This window comes from Mangifera indica, chromosome 4 (genome assembly GCF_011075055.1).
Source record: "Mangifera indica cultivar Alphonso chromosome 4, CATAS_Mindica_2.1, whole genome shotgun sequence".
Taxonomy (NCBI): Eukaryota; Viridiplantae; Streptophyta; class Magnoliopsida; order Sapindales; family Anacardiaceae; genus Mangifera; species Mangifera indica.
In genome coordinates, this window is record NC_058140.1 from 19720742 (window position 1) to 19735629 (window position 14888).

The 14888-nt window shown below is 35.0% G+C and overlaps 1 protein-coding gene across 3 annotated transcripts; it reads left to right on the plus strand.

Annotated features, from left to right (window-relative positions):
* The first annotated feature begins 8285 nt into the window (after positions 1 to 8285).
* LOC123215067 (putative ABC transporter C family member 15) lies at positions 8286 to 14333 on the plus strand. Of its 3 annotated transcripts, none has more exons than XM_044635121.1 (10): positions 8286 to 8408; positions 8567 to 9470; positions 9564 to 10993; positions 11095 to 11181; positions 11263 to 11865; positions 11949 to 12113; positions 12338 to 12629; positions 12757 to 13341; positions 13426 to 13665; positions 13757 to 14333. In XM_044635121.1, the coding sequence occupies exons 2-10, from the start codon at positions 8588 to 8590 to the stop codon at positions 13879 to 13881; spliced, it is 4410 nt and encodes a 1469-aa protein (XP_044491056.1). In that variant the 5' UTR covers positions 8286 to 8408; positions 8567 to 8587; the 3' UTR covers positions 13882 to 14333. The 3 variants fall into 3 exon arrangements, with proteins under 3 accessions (XP_044491056.1, XP_044491059.1, XP_044491057.1); XM_044635124.1 differs by having other exon boundaries at positions 13426 to 13598; XM_044635122.1 differs by lacking the exon at positions 8286 to 8408 and having other exon boundaries at positions 8496 to 9470.
* Positions 14334 to 14888: the final 555 nt, after the last annotated feature.

Here is a 14888-nt window from a genome sequence, read left to right on the forward strand (position 1 = left end):
CAACTTACAGAAAAAGCAGACAAATGATAGCCTCTTCTCTTCCTCCACTATAAAAGTGGACTCCAGATTTCCACACAAATGGGAACATCTGAATGTGCTAACTTTGGTCATGTCGCTTTATTCAATTATATATTCCACTACCCATCCTGACCCACCTGGTAATTCGCAAAGCTTCATTAGTTAGTCTGAACGACGCTGCTGAGGATGGCAATGGCTTAATCTGATAATAACAGGACATTAATGGCATTCTAGATTATCATTTGATTCTTTTGTAAAGTCAAGTAGAGAAGTATTCCATACGTTTAAAGCAAGCTTTAAAGTCGATTATTACAGGAAAACTTTAGGTCCTTCTCCTTCTTCCGCGTGTCGACATTTTGTGAACATCCGTCTCCTCACTTTGTCATCATTTCTGAAAGAAAGATCCACAGAGTCTACTGGCATTTTTATCCATAATAAAGTCATTTCAAAGCTTCAATTTTGATCCATTAACGATGCTATCTAGATCTTCTAGCATATACTGCTAGAAGATATAATTTAAAAGAAAATTAAAAAAAAAAAAACCCTAATTAGCTAGATAAGTTTGAATGTGACCGAAGTTGGAGCTAATAAATTGATGCTTCCACGTCAAAAATCTTTTCTTGGAGAATTTAATATGCGTTGAATTTAATTTGAATGAATTAAGTTCAAATAGAAGCAATTTCAACTCATAACTATGGCATCGTAGCATTGAAATTCGTCTTTCATCAAATCTTTTTCTTTTTTGATAATTTTTTTATTCTTTTTTAACAATATTGTTCACCAATGAAGTGAGTTGAGTTTAATTTTCAACTAACTATTGTTTATTCAAGTTGATTCTTGTTTAAATTCGATTCGAATCAAATTTATCTGTATGCATAATGCAGTGTTGGACCAATAACATTACATGTGATTATTCTAGGGACTTCTTTTAATTTTGTTTGGCTTTTTCCATAGAATACTTTGATGGGTGGAAATGGGATTGAAAGCCTCCAAAATTTGTCATTTTATTCTTTAAAAAACGAAGAAAAGGGGTGTTTCATAGAAGGCCACATAAATTGCAAAGTGAAAGATTCTTGGTTTTGATATTTCTAGATGGCCAAAGGACTTATTCCCATCCAAAGTATAGTGAAATTTAAAACTTTCAAAAACCTAAATACCAATTCATAATTTGAAAAACTAACAATTTTCTCCCAAAATTAAGTTAGGGTTAAAGGGAAAATCATTATTTAATAATAATATTTCAAGTTTATATCATTTGACCCCTTTAAATTGAAAAACTAATAATCTCCCCTAATATTAAATTTTGAAAAGTGACATTTTTCCCCCTATCTAGGGTTTCTAATTTCACCGATGAATTTTCAGCTAACAATGGTCGATCTCTCTCTCTCCTGATGTCGTCTCTCTTTTCAGTACTCATATCAGATGATGATGTCTGGATTCGATTAAATCCAAGCAAAATCTAGACGAAAGGTGTTTTCATCGTTCAGACAAAGTCGACTTTGTTTGGACGATAATGACGATGGTCCAGATGAGAAGATCAACCTCATTTAGACCGTCATCGTGGTCCAAACGAAGAGTTTCGACTCTTCATCTGGATTTCGCTTAGATTCCATCGAATCTAGACATCATCGGTCTGATATTGAGCACTGAAGGAAGAAATGACACTAAGAGGGAGAGAAATCAGTCATCGTTGGTTGAAAATTTACTTGGAAAAAATTATTAGTTTTTCAAATTAAAAGGGTCAAATAATATAAACTTTAAATATTATTGTTAAATGATGATTTTACTCTTAACCCTAACTTAATTTTGGGAGAAAATGATTAGTTTTCTAAATTATGAGTGGGTGTTTGTGTTTTTGAAAGTTTGATGGTATGAGCTTGGGCTTTCAGCATACCTTGGGTGGGAATAAGTCTTTTGGAAAGTTTGTGGTTAGCAAAGGCTTACTTAATCAAAATGAATAAGCAATGTGGTGTGCTGTCATTGTGACTCGACACCTTACCAACCAGATGCATTTCACTTATCTTTTGACATACTTTTTTGGTAATCTGGCTTGCCCTTAAATATGGTTTTATTTTTGGATTTATAGCTCAAAACGTTTTTTAATAGTAAGTTGAATTCTAATTGAATTGGGTAGACTTTAAAGTGAGCTTACTTCAATTCAGTTAAATTTGAATTTATGTAACTTGAATTTAATTCAACTATGAGGTTTGACTTAATTTTAAAATCAATCTAAACTCAAGTTAAAGAAAATTTAATTTAGTTCGGCTCATAAGTTGAATGAATGACTCGATTCAGTTTAAATTTGACTTATAACTCAATTTGAATTATATTAAGTAATTATTAAAATAATATTATTTTATTTATTATTACACAAAACTGTGTCGCTTTGTTAATAAGTCACAAATTTAAAACATAACTTGAGTTGAACTTGAACCGAACTCAAATCGCCTTTAATTTTGACACAACAAATTCAAACCAAATTAATTGTCACTCAAGGGTGTTTAAGTTTAACTCAACTTACATCTACCCTTATTTGTCAGTTTAAGATTTCATATATTATTTAACTAAGTTTCGGTTATTATTTTCAAACGGTACAAGATATTTACACATCTCAACATTTTTATTTTTTATTCAGTTTCTTAAAAAACTCAATATTTTTATTGATATTAGTTAATCCTTATCATCATTCAAAATGACAAGAAATACAAATATCTGTTTATATGAGATTTGTCCAAAGGTATTGGATCATCCAATTTGGAGTTAATACTTTCCACTCCCAATCATTTATGCATGACTCCATCTCCATCAATTTTCTACTTAGTCAAATTATATTTTTATCAACTCATATTGATAAGGTTAACCTTAAACTAATAACATGATTTATGTATGTCCAATTTTGAATTGTTAAACATAGATTCTCTTTATGTCTTCATTACTTTATGCTACATATTCATATAATAATCATCCTATGGGGGCATATTATTTATTTAATTTCATAATTATTCAATAATTATGATAACATTGGATGCATCTTCTATGTTATAACAATAGGTTGGCCCTTGGTAGAAAAAAAAAAAAAGCTTTCCCTTGTAAGTTGGAAGAATAATAGAGTCATTTTCGTCGTCTTAAAGCTTATTTTAAGACATATTTAATTAATATTACTATAATAAAATTATACATATCTAATTACGTAATTATTTATATACTCAAAATGAATACATATAATATTATTTTTATTGTTATATCAAGTCGTTGATCATGTGATTATGACGGAGAAAGTGTTCCGCAAGTAGTCGGAGTAATATACGACAATACGGAAACATGTACGCTTCTCTTATACATACTTTTGTTTGGTGAGAACCTTAACAACAAAAACAACAAAAGCAGACTGAATTGTTGTTTTAGAAAACAACTACAGACAAATTAAAGCAGACTGAACGCACTTAACATATAGTTAATACAATCACAGACAAAAGGCAATCTGTCTTCTTGTTCAAGGTGGGTTGGTTGTGGTTGGTCAAATTCAAATGATCAAACTTGGAGGCTGAATCCATGAATAAACTGGATAAGATCATGTGGGTTTTGAATGATAAAATACCTAATAAAAGCAGCAGCCAAAAGTGAACAATAATGCCAATGTACAATATGCAAAGTGAAGTGAGTTAGTGACCTTATTATCCTTAGCCATAATTTTATACGAACTTTTTCCTGAAAATTTGAGTGCAGCTAGCCTGGCTGCACTCCTACAACTCACATTCCATTTCCAGGAAAGTTTGCTGGATTCTCCTGTTCAGTTTCGTCTCATTCTTCGAGATCATGAAGACCTTTTTGAGAGATCATTTGATATTTAAGGCCAAACGACTATTTCCCACCCAAGGTTTGATGTTTTTTCAAAAGTCTCCCCTTTAACTATGGAAACACTAAATACCCACCCATGACCGGTTAGATTTAACAAAACCCTAACGGTGGTAAGAGTAAAATCGTCATTTTTGATATAATATTAAAAATAAACTAAAATAGAACCTAATTTTGCCTCCCTAAATTTTAAAAACTAAAATTTTCTCCCAGCCTGAGTTTTAGAAAATGGCAGTTTCACCCTAAAGTTTGATTTTGAAATCTCTGGCGACCGTTCCGGCTCCATTGCCGACGACCTCTCCCTCCCGAAGCAGCCTCTCCTTCCGGCGAATGTTTTCCTCCCATTTGGAGGCTCGATTGGCTTCGTCTTCCCCTTGGGAGACGAAGAACTTCGTCGGGGAAGACGAAGTTCTTCGTCTCCCCAGTCGTCTTCGTCTGGGAAGACGGTCGTTTTCCCAGTCGTCTTTGTCTGGGAAGACGGTCGTCTTCCCAGAGGTCTTCTTCTGGGAAGACGATCGTCTTCCCAGACAAAGACGACGGCTTCGTCTTCGTCTAGGGAGACGAAGAACTTCGTCTTCCCCGACGAGGTTCTTCGTCTCCCAAGGCGTCTCCGACACCGATCGAGCCTTCAAATGGGAGAAAGCATTCGTCGAAAGGAGAGACTGCTTCGGGAGGGAGAGGTCGTAGGTAATGGAGCCGGCACGGTCGTCGGAGATTTCAAAATCAAACCCTAGGGTGAAACTGCCAATTTTTAAAACTTAGGCTGAGAAAAAATTTTTAGTTTTTAAAATTTAGGAGGGCAAAAAGAGATAAAATTTTCAAGCGTTAGGGTTTTGTTAAATCTAACCGGTCATAGGTGGGTATTTAGTATTTCCATAATTAAAGGGGGACTTTGAGAAAACATCAAACCTTGGGTGGGAAATAATTGTTTGGCCGATATTTAATTATACAGTATTGGGTTGGTTGGTGTTTAGGTGGAGATTAGTGGAAGGGAGGGCCAGACAGGTAAGCAAAGAAAACAGTCAATGATGAGGGAGAAGTGAGTCAGCCATACGTGAAAGTTTTAATTTAAGTTTGAAGAGCACGAGCTGTACACGTCTGAGCACTGCGGATGCTTTCAGATAGCACACTCGGACACGCGGGCTGCAAAGAAATCAAATAAAGCTGACCAATTTTGACCACTTCTCTTCTCCTTTTTTTGGTATAAAATAATAGTCCAAAGGACCACCCACGGTTTGGTGTAATAACCATTCCCATCCTTTGAGTTCAAAAATCTATTTTTCCGCCCATTTGATTAATTTGTAAAAAAATCTATTTAAAAATTACTGAAAATATTTTTAAAAACTCAAGAAAAATGACATTATAACTTTAATTTATATTAATATTAATAAAAATTATTAAAAAATTAAAATTTAACTATTATTATGGGTGATGTCTAGAATCAGACTAATTAGTACATTTTTTTATTAAAATTGTATTAAATCAATACAATTGAAGTCAAATCGCACCAAATTGGCTTGACTTTTGATTGGAGAAGAAGTTTGTGGGGGTAAAGTGATAATGAGGAAACCTAAAGGGTGATTTGAGTAATAATAAAAAAGATTTCAAACATAAGAGAACAATAGTTCAAACTTTCAGTACAATTTTATTAAATCAATACAATTGAAGTCAAAGCACACCAAATTGGCTTGACTCTTGATTGGAGAAAAAGCTTGTGGGGGTAAAGTAATAATGAGTGATAATAAAGAAGATTTCAGACATGAGAGAACAATGGTTCAAACTCTCTTTAATGTATTTTAAAATTAAACTTTCAAATTTTAACTGGACTATAACTATGTTCCGTTTTAGTCATTGGAGTTAATTAATTCAAAATTGAATCGAAAAATAATATTGAATCATGGGCCGATTTTTAGATTAGTTCGATTGTCATGTCGAGGTGATATGAGCAATACCACCAAGTGATATGAATTGAATCTAAGGGAACGGGCAATAAGGAAAAGAACTTTTAAATGGAGAAATGGGCGTGGGGAAAGAACATGGAAATGGCAGGATTTGGGAAATCTTGTGGCACTTACAATGTATCTAATTTGCGTCAAATAAAGTTAACGTCCATGAAGAAAATAAAAGAAATAAGTCAAATAATTGACCATTACAAAATTTCCACAATTACTTAGAAAAGTTGAAGATGTTCAAGCCAAAAATTTCCAATAATTCCGCGATCATTTCAATTTCTGCTTTTCATAGTGAATAAGAGTAGATTCAAACCGTATATGCCTATGGATTACTTTGAATTTAATTCGAATCCTAAATAATTAGTTCAAATTTAAATTTCAGATTGTTTGAATTGATTGAAAATATCATTAGATATCATTAATGAGATGAATAGTATTACAAATGAGATAATCAATATCGTTAGAAAAAAATTTAAACCGAATATCTAATTAAAATTTCAACTCGAATTCAGTTACAATTAAACTGAACATCAATTCTAAATAAATTGACTCGATTCAAATCTAACCCTAATTATCGAAGATAATTATCTATTATATAATTTGTCTTGGATAAGATAAGGATAACCAATCATATAATTTAACTTTTATTACAAGAACAACAACATTTGGATGTATTAAATATCACCTTTTTTTATTAAATTGAAGTTATTCAATTTTGTTTTTTTTTTAATTAAATGAATTACACTCTTAGATTTTAATAATAAAAATTAAAAATTTGATCTTAAAAAAAAAATAAAAATTTAATCCATTCAATAAAAGGAAAAAAAAAAAAGATCTTATCCTTTCCATAAAAGAAATAAGGCCAAAGAGTTATTTCCCACTCAAGTTTAGTTGCGTTTTGAAAGTCATATTTACTGGATTTTAAAAACTCAAAGTTCCACCTATGAACCAACTAATATTAGAAAAAATAAGGAGAAAATCATTATTTTACTAATAATATTAAAAAAATATAAAACTAATTATGTTTTTCTCCCTAAATTTTTAAAACTAACAACTTCATTTCTATCTAAAGTTTTTTAATTTCGAAAAACCATATTTTTCCCCTAAACATAAGGGTTTTTTTTTTTTTCACCCTTCCGGCCACTATCTTTAGCATCAATGATCTCCCTTCTCCATCATAAAATATTGGTCGATGAACGATGTGGCACGACAATCTTCCCTCTCTAGATCTCTTTGTCTCCAACGAAGAGACGAATCTATGAAGGCACTGATTTCTTCGTCTTCGATGAAGAGATTTGGAGAGGAGAGACTTCGACCGATGTTTTAGGGTGGAGAGAGAAGATTGTCGGCTTCGAAGATGGTGGTCAGAGAGGAGAAGAAAAAAAATCCTAAGTTTGGAGGAGAGAGAATATGACATTTTAAAGTTAGAAAACTTTAGAGATGGGTAAAAATGTTAATTTTTAAAATTTACGAGAGAAAATATAATAATTTTTATATATTTTTTAATATTATTAATAAAATGATAATTTTACATGTGAATCTAATAGAAAATTTTAATAAGTAAAATTTTAGGTTTTTCAAACTCTGTGGGTATGATTTGAAATGAAATTAAACTTGGGTGGGAAATAGTGCTTTGGCAAAGAAATGATGACAGTTCATGCAACCATTATTGACGTTCGGGTCCAAACAGCACACAGTTTTCTAAGTAATTGATTCAATTACCATTTTCAGCAAGTTTCAATTATATTATTCTTTCTTTTTAAGTATTAATTGAAAATAAAATAGAGCACAAATTCTCGCGATAAATACGATATAATGCTTACCATTTACACAATATTCGAAATGGTAAATAATTAAGCAAATAATAGAAGATTTACAACATTTCCTCCTCAAGGTTTTAACTTTAAGAAAGTAAAAAAATAAATTTCAAGGGTTTTTCAAATGATAAGAAATGCTACTTGAAAAGTTGATATATTTGTCGAGAAACCAAAGACAATTTGTCTGATTATACATACATACATACATACATACATACATACATACATACATATATATATATATATATATATCATTATTTATTCATATGCATGGTTGGATTGATTTGTCCCTGTCCAAACTACTTGGGGTTGATCTGCAGAGGCAGAACGTTAAATTCAGGGTCAAAATCATGACAGTGCCATCCAAATTTATGGACTACAAATATGAAAAAAATAAATAAAAAATCAAAGGAGACCATGTCAAGGGAATGACGACATAATTGAAGACATCCTTAGCTTGTTTATTTTCTTCAAAAATAACACGCTGCAGACTGAGGAGGCTGGCAAGATTCTCTGACCCCACAGCCTTTTGTATTAGTCCACTATATTAAACTCTGATAATTATTAGTAAAAATTACGGAATCCATAAAAGGTCGATTGAAGAATTGACAGTGATTGATTATTTTTGCTTTCTTTATTTATTTATGTGATTCCAGAGTCCCTCCATCTTTCCTGCAATGTGTAATTCACTCACTTCTCTTGCCGCTTCTAGTTACACTCACTATTCCTAACCAACCACGTGCTGCTTTTTGCAAACTTTTTACAGGTTTGCTCCTGTTCCTGTTCCTTTTTCTGCAGAAATATATCCCCGTGCAATAATTATCCTTTTATTTTTTTGAAGCTTTATCTGTTTATCTCAACTGGGTTCTTAATGGTTTTATGTTTGGCTAGTTTTCTATGGTTTCTTTTTTTTTTTTTTTGCAGGCTTTTGTTCATTGGTGTTAGATGGAGATGGCATTTTCGAAGGGTTTAGAGTTACCTTCAATGGATGTTTTATTACAGTTTGTCAATGCAGCTTTCTTCATGGGGCTACTCTCTTGGCTTTTCATAGAATTTCTCAGACGTAGGAGAGACAATGGTGGTGATGTACCTAAGAGATATAGAGTAGCTGGTGGAGTAGCCAATGTGTTTAGAGTCATTACTGTTCTTTGTAATGTCATAATCTCTGTTTCATATCTGGGTTTTGGTTTCTATGAATATTGGAGTCATAGAATTTTTTCTTTTAAATCTTTCACCTTGTTCCTGACCTGGGTTTTAGCTACTGTAGTTGTAATCTATGCAAAAAATTACACAACTCTTAGAGATCATAAAATTCGAAGGTGGCCATTAGTTCTCATTCTGTGGTGGGTCTTTTCTTTCATTTGTAATTTGCTTTCTGTTTTAGTTTACCTTTTAGTTCATTTGGGATCTATAGAGGTGCCTCATATTTTACCAGAAGCCAGCCCTGTTGAGTTTATTTACTTGCCTTTGTTGACGCTGCTGTGTTTCAATGCTCTCCCTGGAAGTTGTAATAGGAATCTCAGTGACCTTGAACATCCATTACTTCAAAAAGAGAATCAGCATTCCTCTAGAGATGCTAATAGTTTTGCGAATGCTGGAGTATGGAGTAAACTGACATTTCAGTGGCTAAATCCACTTTTCAAAAGGGGCAGAACTCAAAAACTTGAATTGTCCCATATTCCTTCTATTCCTCAATCTGAAACTGCAGAGAATGCTTCATTGTTGCTGGAAGAATCACTTAGAAAACGAAAAATGGAATCTTCTTCATTGCCAAAAGTCATGATTTATACAGTGTGGAAATCTCTAGCCATAAATGCAGTTTTAGCGGGTACACCCTTTTATTTCTCGGCTGCTTTTCAAATTATAGATTTTGCATGACAACTTTTACATGATTTAAGTAGATTTTCTTTCTTATTTTCAGGTATCAATACGATTGCTTCCTATGTTGGTCCTCTTTTGATCACAAATTTTGTCAATTTCTTATCGGAGAAGCATGATGATTCTAGTTGTTACTATGGATTACTTCTTGCCTGCATCTTCTTCTTCTCAAAGACAGTGGAGTCACTTTCTCAACGACAATGGTATTTTGGTGCTCAACGTATTGGTATAAGAGTCAGGGCAGCTCTCACAGTATTGATTTACAAGAAATCTTTATCGATCAAGTTTTTGGGTCCCAGTAGTGGTATAATAATAAATATGATCAATGTGGATGTTGAGAGAATTGGGGATTTCTGCTTGTACATTCATGGAATTTGGTTGCTACCGGTTCAGGTGTTTCTGGCTCTTGTCATCCTGTACAGGAATCTGGGTGCTGCTCCCACTATTGCTGCTCTATTTTCTACAATTTTGGTGATGGTGAGCAACACACCATTGGCAAATAAGCAAGAAAGGCTTCACTCCAAGATCATGGAAGCCAAGGATTCAAGAATTAAAGCAACTTCAGAGACTTTAAAGAGCATGAGAGTTCTAAAATTGCTTTCCTGGGAACCCACATTTTTGAAGAAGCTTCTCCAACTTAGAGAAGTTGAGAGGGTTTCACTAAAGGAATACCTTTACACATGCTCTGCGGTAGCCTTTCTTTTCTGGGCTTCACCAACCTTGGTTTCAGTCCTTACGTTTGGTGTTTGCATTATTACGAAAACACCATTAACATCGGGTACTGTCCTCTCAGCTTTAGCAACTTTCAGAATTCTTCAAGAACCTATATACAACCTGCCAGAGCTCATTTCTATGATTGCTCAAACCAAGGTCTCAGTTGATCGCATTCAAGAGTTCTTCAGAGAAGAAGATCAAAAGAAGTCAACACGTGATCATAGATCAAAGGCATCCAACACTGCTATTGAGATTGAGGTGGGGGAGTATGCCTGGGAAACAAGTGACCAGAACTTGAAGAAATCCACAGTCAAAATTACAGAGAAGATGAAAATAATGAAAGGCTACAAGGTTGCAGTTTGTGGATCTGTTGGGTCAGGCAAATCAAGTCTACTCTGTAGTATACTGGGTGAGATTCCAGAGATTTCAGGGGCTGGAGTAAAGGTTTATGGAACAACAGCTTATGTTCCCCAGAGTGCTTGGATTCAAACTAGTACTGTCAGAGATAATGTGCTATTTGGGAAGGATATTGATAAGTCTTTATATGAGGATGTTTTAGATGGATGTGCTTTAAACCAGGATATCTCGATGTGGGTTGATGGGGATCTTACTGTCGTGGGGGAGAGAGGGATGAACCTTAGTGGTGGACAGAAGCAAAGAATTCAATTGGCACGAGCTGTATATAATGATTCAGATGTTTACATCTTGGATGATCCTTTTAGCGCAGTTGATGCTCATACAGGGACGCACTTATTCAAGGCAAGGAACATCTTATTATTGTCTTTAGCTTTCTTTTTTCAATTAATGTACCAGTGCATTATATAGAAAGTTTCCTTGAGTTTGAATTTTCTGTTTTGCAGAAATGTCTCTTGGGGCTCTTGTCTCAGAAGACCGTGATTTATGCAACCCATCAATTGGAGTTTTTAGATGGTGCAGACCTTGTTCTGGTAAGTGGCATGAATTTCAGGCTATGTCTTTGTAGTACCATTCCAAGGTTTCTATAGCTTACTATTACACAAATTTTATAGGTGATGAAAGATGGCAAGATTGTTCAGTCTGGAAAATATGAAGATTTGGCATCTGATCCCAATGGTGAACTTGTTAGACAACTGAATGCTCACAGAAAATCACTGGACCAAGTGAACCCACCTCAAGAAGATAATTCCTTAACCAGGATACCTTGTCAAGTTAGTCAAATTGAAGTCACTGAAGAGAGATTGTCCAGGCCTATTAACTATGGCAATTTCTCGGAGAGGAGTCAGGAAGATGAAATGGAAACTGGTCGAGTGCAATGGAGTGTTTACTCAACCTTTATTACTTTAGTTTATAAAGGGGCTCTCGTTCCAGTTATCCTTCTCTGTCAAGTCCTTTTCCAGGGACTGCAGATGGGCAGCAATTATTGGATTGCCTGGGCAACTGATGAGAAGCGCCAGGTCAGTAGAGAAATGTTGATAGGAATATTTGTCCTTTTGTCTGGTGGTAGCTCTGTCTTCATATTGGGGAGGGCAGTTTTGTTGGCAACCATTGCAATTAAGACTGCTCAGCGTCTGTTCCACGACATGATTACTTCTGTTTTCCGAGCACCCATTTCATTCTTTGACTCCACACCTTCAAGCCGGATCCTCAACAGGGTCAGTTTTGTTTCTTCTGTTCTCTACATTGGTTGTGCTTATGTCCAGAATTAATCCTCCAAATTTTATTTTCTGTAATGCAGTCTTCATCAGATCAAAGCTCAGTGGACACAGACATTCCCTACAGATTAGCTGGATTGGCATTTGCACTAATTCAGCTATTAAGCATTATCTTCCTTATGTCCCAGGTTGCTTGGCAGGTCTTCTATCTCTTCCTAATCATCCTAGGAATCTCCTTATGGTATCAGGTAAGAACAGAAATTTCATATCAGTTTGTTTACTTTTCTTTCTTTCAAAGAATAAATCTGTGACACACAACATTGAATACAAAGGACAAGAACAAATTGAGAAATTGTATATTCTTGATGCAGTGTTCTTTCAAAATCTTGCAACATTTTTCTCTGTGTATTATTCTTATTCTTCCTTCTAGTCTTCTTTAGTTGTAGTTGACTTGTTTTATTATCTTTTGCAGGCTTATTATATTACCACGGCTAGAGAATTAGCGAGGATGGTTGGGATTCGAAAGGCTCCAATCCTGCATCACTTTTCTGAATCCATTGCAGGTGCAGCAACAATTCGATGTTTTAATCAGGAAGATCGGTTCTTGATGAGGAGTCTTGGCCTAGTTGATGATTATTCTCGCATAGCCTTCCACAATTCAGGCACAATGGAATGGTTGTGTGTTAGAATAAACTTCCTCTTTAACTTTGTTTTCTTCCTTGTTCTGATCATCTTGGTGACCTTGCCCCTAGCCATTGATCCCAGTAAGCTCCTCTATTCCCTCAGAAAATATTCAAAGTCGGTCTTTTATGATCACATTATTAATCAAAATCTACTTTACTCCAAGGAAAACTTAATGATTGTTTTGATTGTTTTGTTCAATCTGCTCAGGCTTGGCAGGACTTGCAGTTACCTATGGTTTGAACCTAAATGTACTGCAGGCTTGGGTGATATGGAACCTATGCAATGTTGAGAACAAAATGATATCGGTGGAGCGAATTCTTCAATTCACTAACATACCAAGTGAAGCTCCCCTAGTGATTAAGGACCGTAGGCCAGATTCTGAATGGCCAACCAGTGGAAACATTGAACTAAGAAACCTTCATGTCCAATATGCTCCGGCTCTCCCTATGGTTCTCAAAGGAATAACCTGTATCTTTCCAGGAGAAAAGAAAATAGGAGTTGTCGGCAGAACAGGAAGCGGAAAGTCAACTCTAATTCAAGCTCTCTTCAGGGTGGTGGAGCCTTCAGAAGGACAGATTCTGATTGATAGAATTGATATTTCAAAGATCGGTTTGCGAGACTTGAGGTCCAGGTTAGGAATAATTCCGCAAGAGCCAATGCTGTTTCAAGGAACTGTAAGGACTAATATAGATCCTTTAGAACAACATTCTGACCAAGAAATATGGGAGGTTGCAAATAAGTGTCATCTTTCTGAGATTATAAGGCAGGATCAAAGGCTTCTAGATGCACCTGGTGAGTCTTAGTACCCAGACAATACTTTATTTTAATCTAATAATAGCTTCGATAATTAATATTTGAACCTGGGAATCCGTGCAGTTGCCGAGGATGGAGAAAACTGGAGCGTAGGACAGAGGCAGCTTGTCTGCCTGGCTAGGGTGCTCCTGAAGAAGAGGAGAATCTTGGTGTTGGATGAGGCCACGGCTTCCATTGATACAGCCACAGACAATGTGATTCAGAAGACAATAAGAGAAGAAACAAGTAGATGCACGGTAATAACAGTTGCACACAGAATCCCTACAGTTATAGATAATGATTTAGTTCTTGTTCTTGACGAAGGTAAGCTGAAACAACCCTTCTCTGAAATAAGTTGAATGGTAAGATGAAAAAACACTTCATCCAGATAAAACAAAGATTTTGATAAATGCAGGGAAAATTGCAGAGTATGAGTCTCCTGCCAAATTACTTGAGAGTAATTCATCTTCCTTCTCAAAGTTGGTGGCAGAGTTCTTGAGGAGATCATCCAAGAGTAACCGCAATAGGGATCGAGGATGAACTTCAGTCATATGTATCCTTCAGTGCAACAGAGGGAGCATAATCTGAGGGATTGAACTGGAAGCGAAACACAGAGACCACCCAGTTATGACAACAGCAACGGGGCTACATCTGACCAAAGCTAAAAAGTCCATGACAGCAAAGATTTCAGCCCACCGAATCGTGAAGCAAATATAAAATAACAAAACTCAATTTTAACAGCAGTTGTTAGATTAACATGGCAGCCAGTTGAATCATATTTAAGCTTACTGCATTTTGAAGTTGTTGCTCTGTAATATAATAATAGGCTACAGATTTGTAACATATCTATCTTAATTTGTAACAGATTTACAGAATTTCCAAGAATTGCAGATCAATCAAGCAAAAATATGTGGCTTGAATTTGGAAATAACTCTGAGTACAACTGTATTATAAACTACTAAATGAAAATCATAAACTAATTCCATGATCCATTTTTTTTAAGAACTTAGTACGAGTGACGCATTGATTTTGCTTGGCAAAAGTATATGATTCCATAGTCTTACCGACCCCCTTTGCCCTAGGTTATGATTTCTCTTTGTGGCTGCAATGCAACTTCACTGACTACTCTTGAAGGACCATGTGTTGCTTCTGCAAATCTTTAACAAAATTGTTTCTGTTCGGTCGTACTAATCAACCGTATTCGTCCCCCTCTTATAGCTTGGATGGTGTTGGCTTTGGGCAGGTCTTATCATTTGAGTTTGTCAGTGTAGCTTTTTCATAGGGTAACTCACATGGGTTCTGAAAGAAATTGATGTGCAAATGGGACATCTAGGATAAAGGGATGTGAAAGTGATTGGCACGAGTACTTACATTTTTGTCGTGCATCTGCAAATCTGTCTTCTGAGTTATGACTTGGGGTTTTAAAAGGTGAGGCTTACTGGCTTAGCCTCTTAGCCTGGTGAGTCGTTTCTTTCATTATTGATTTGAGATCCACCGAATTGCTGCATATTTTGCCAGGCCAACCCAGTTGAATCTCCATTACTTCA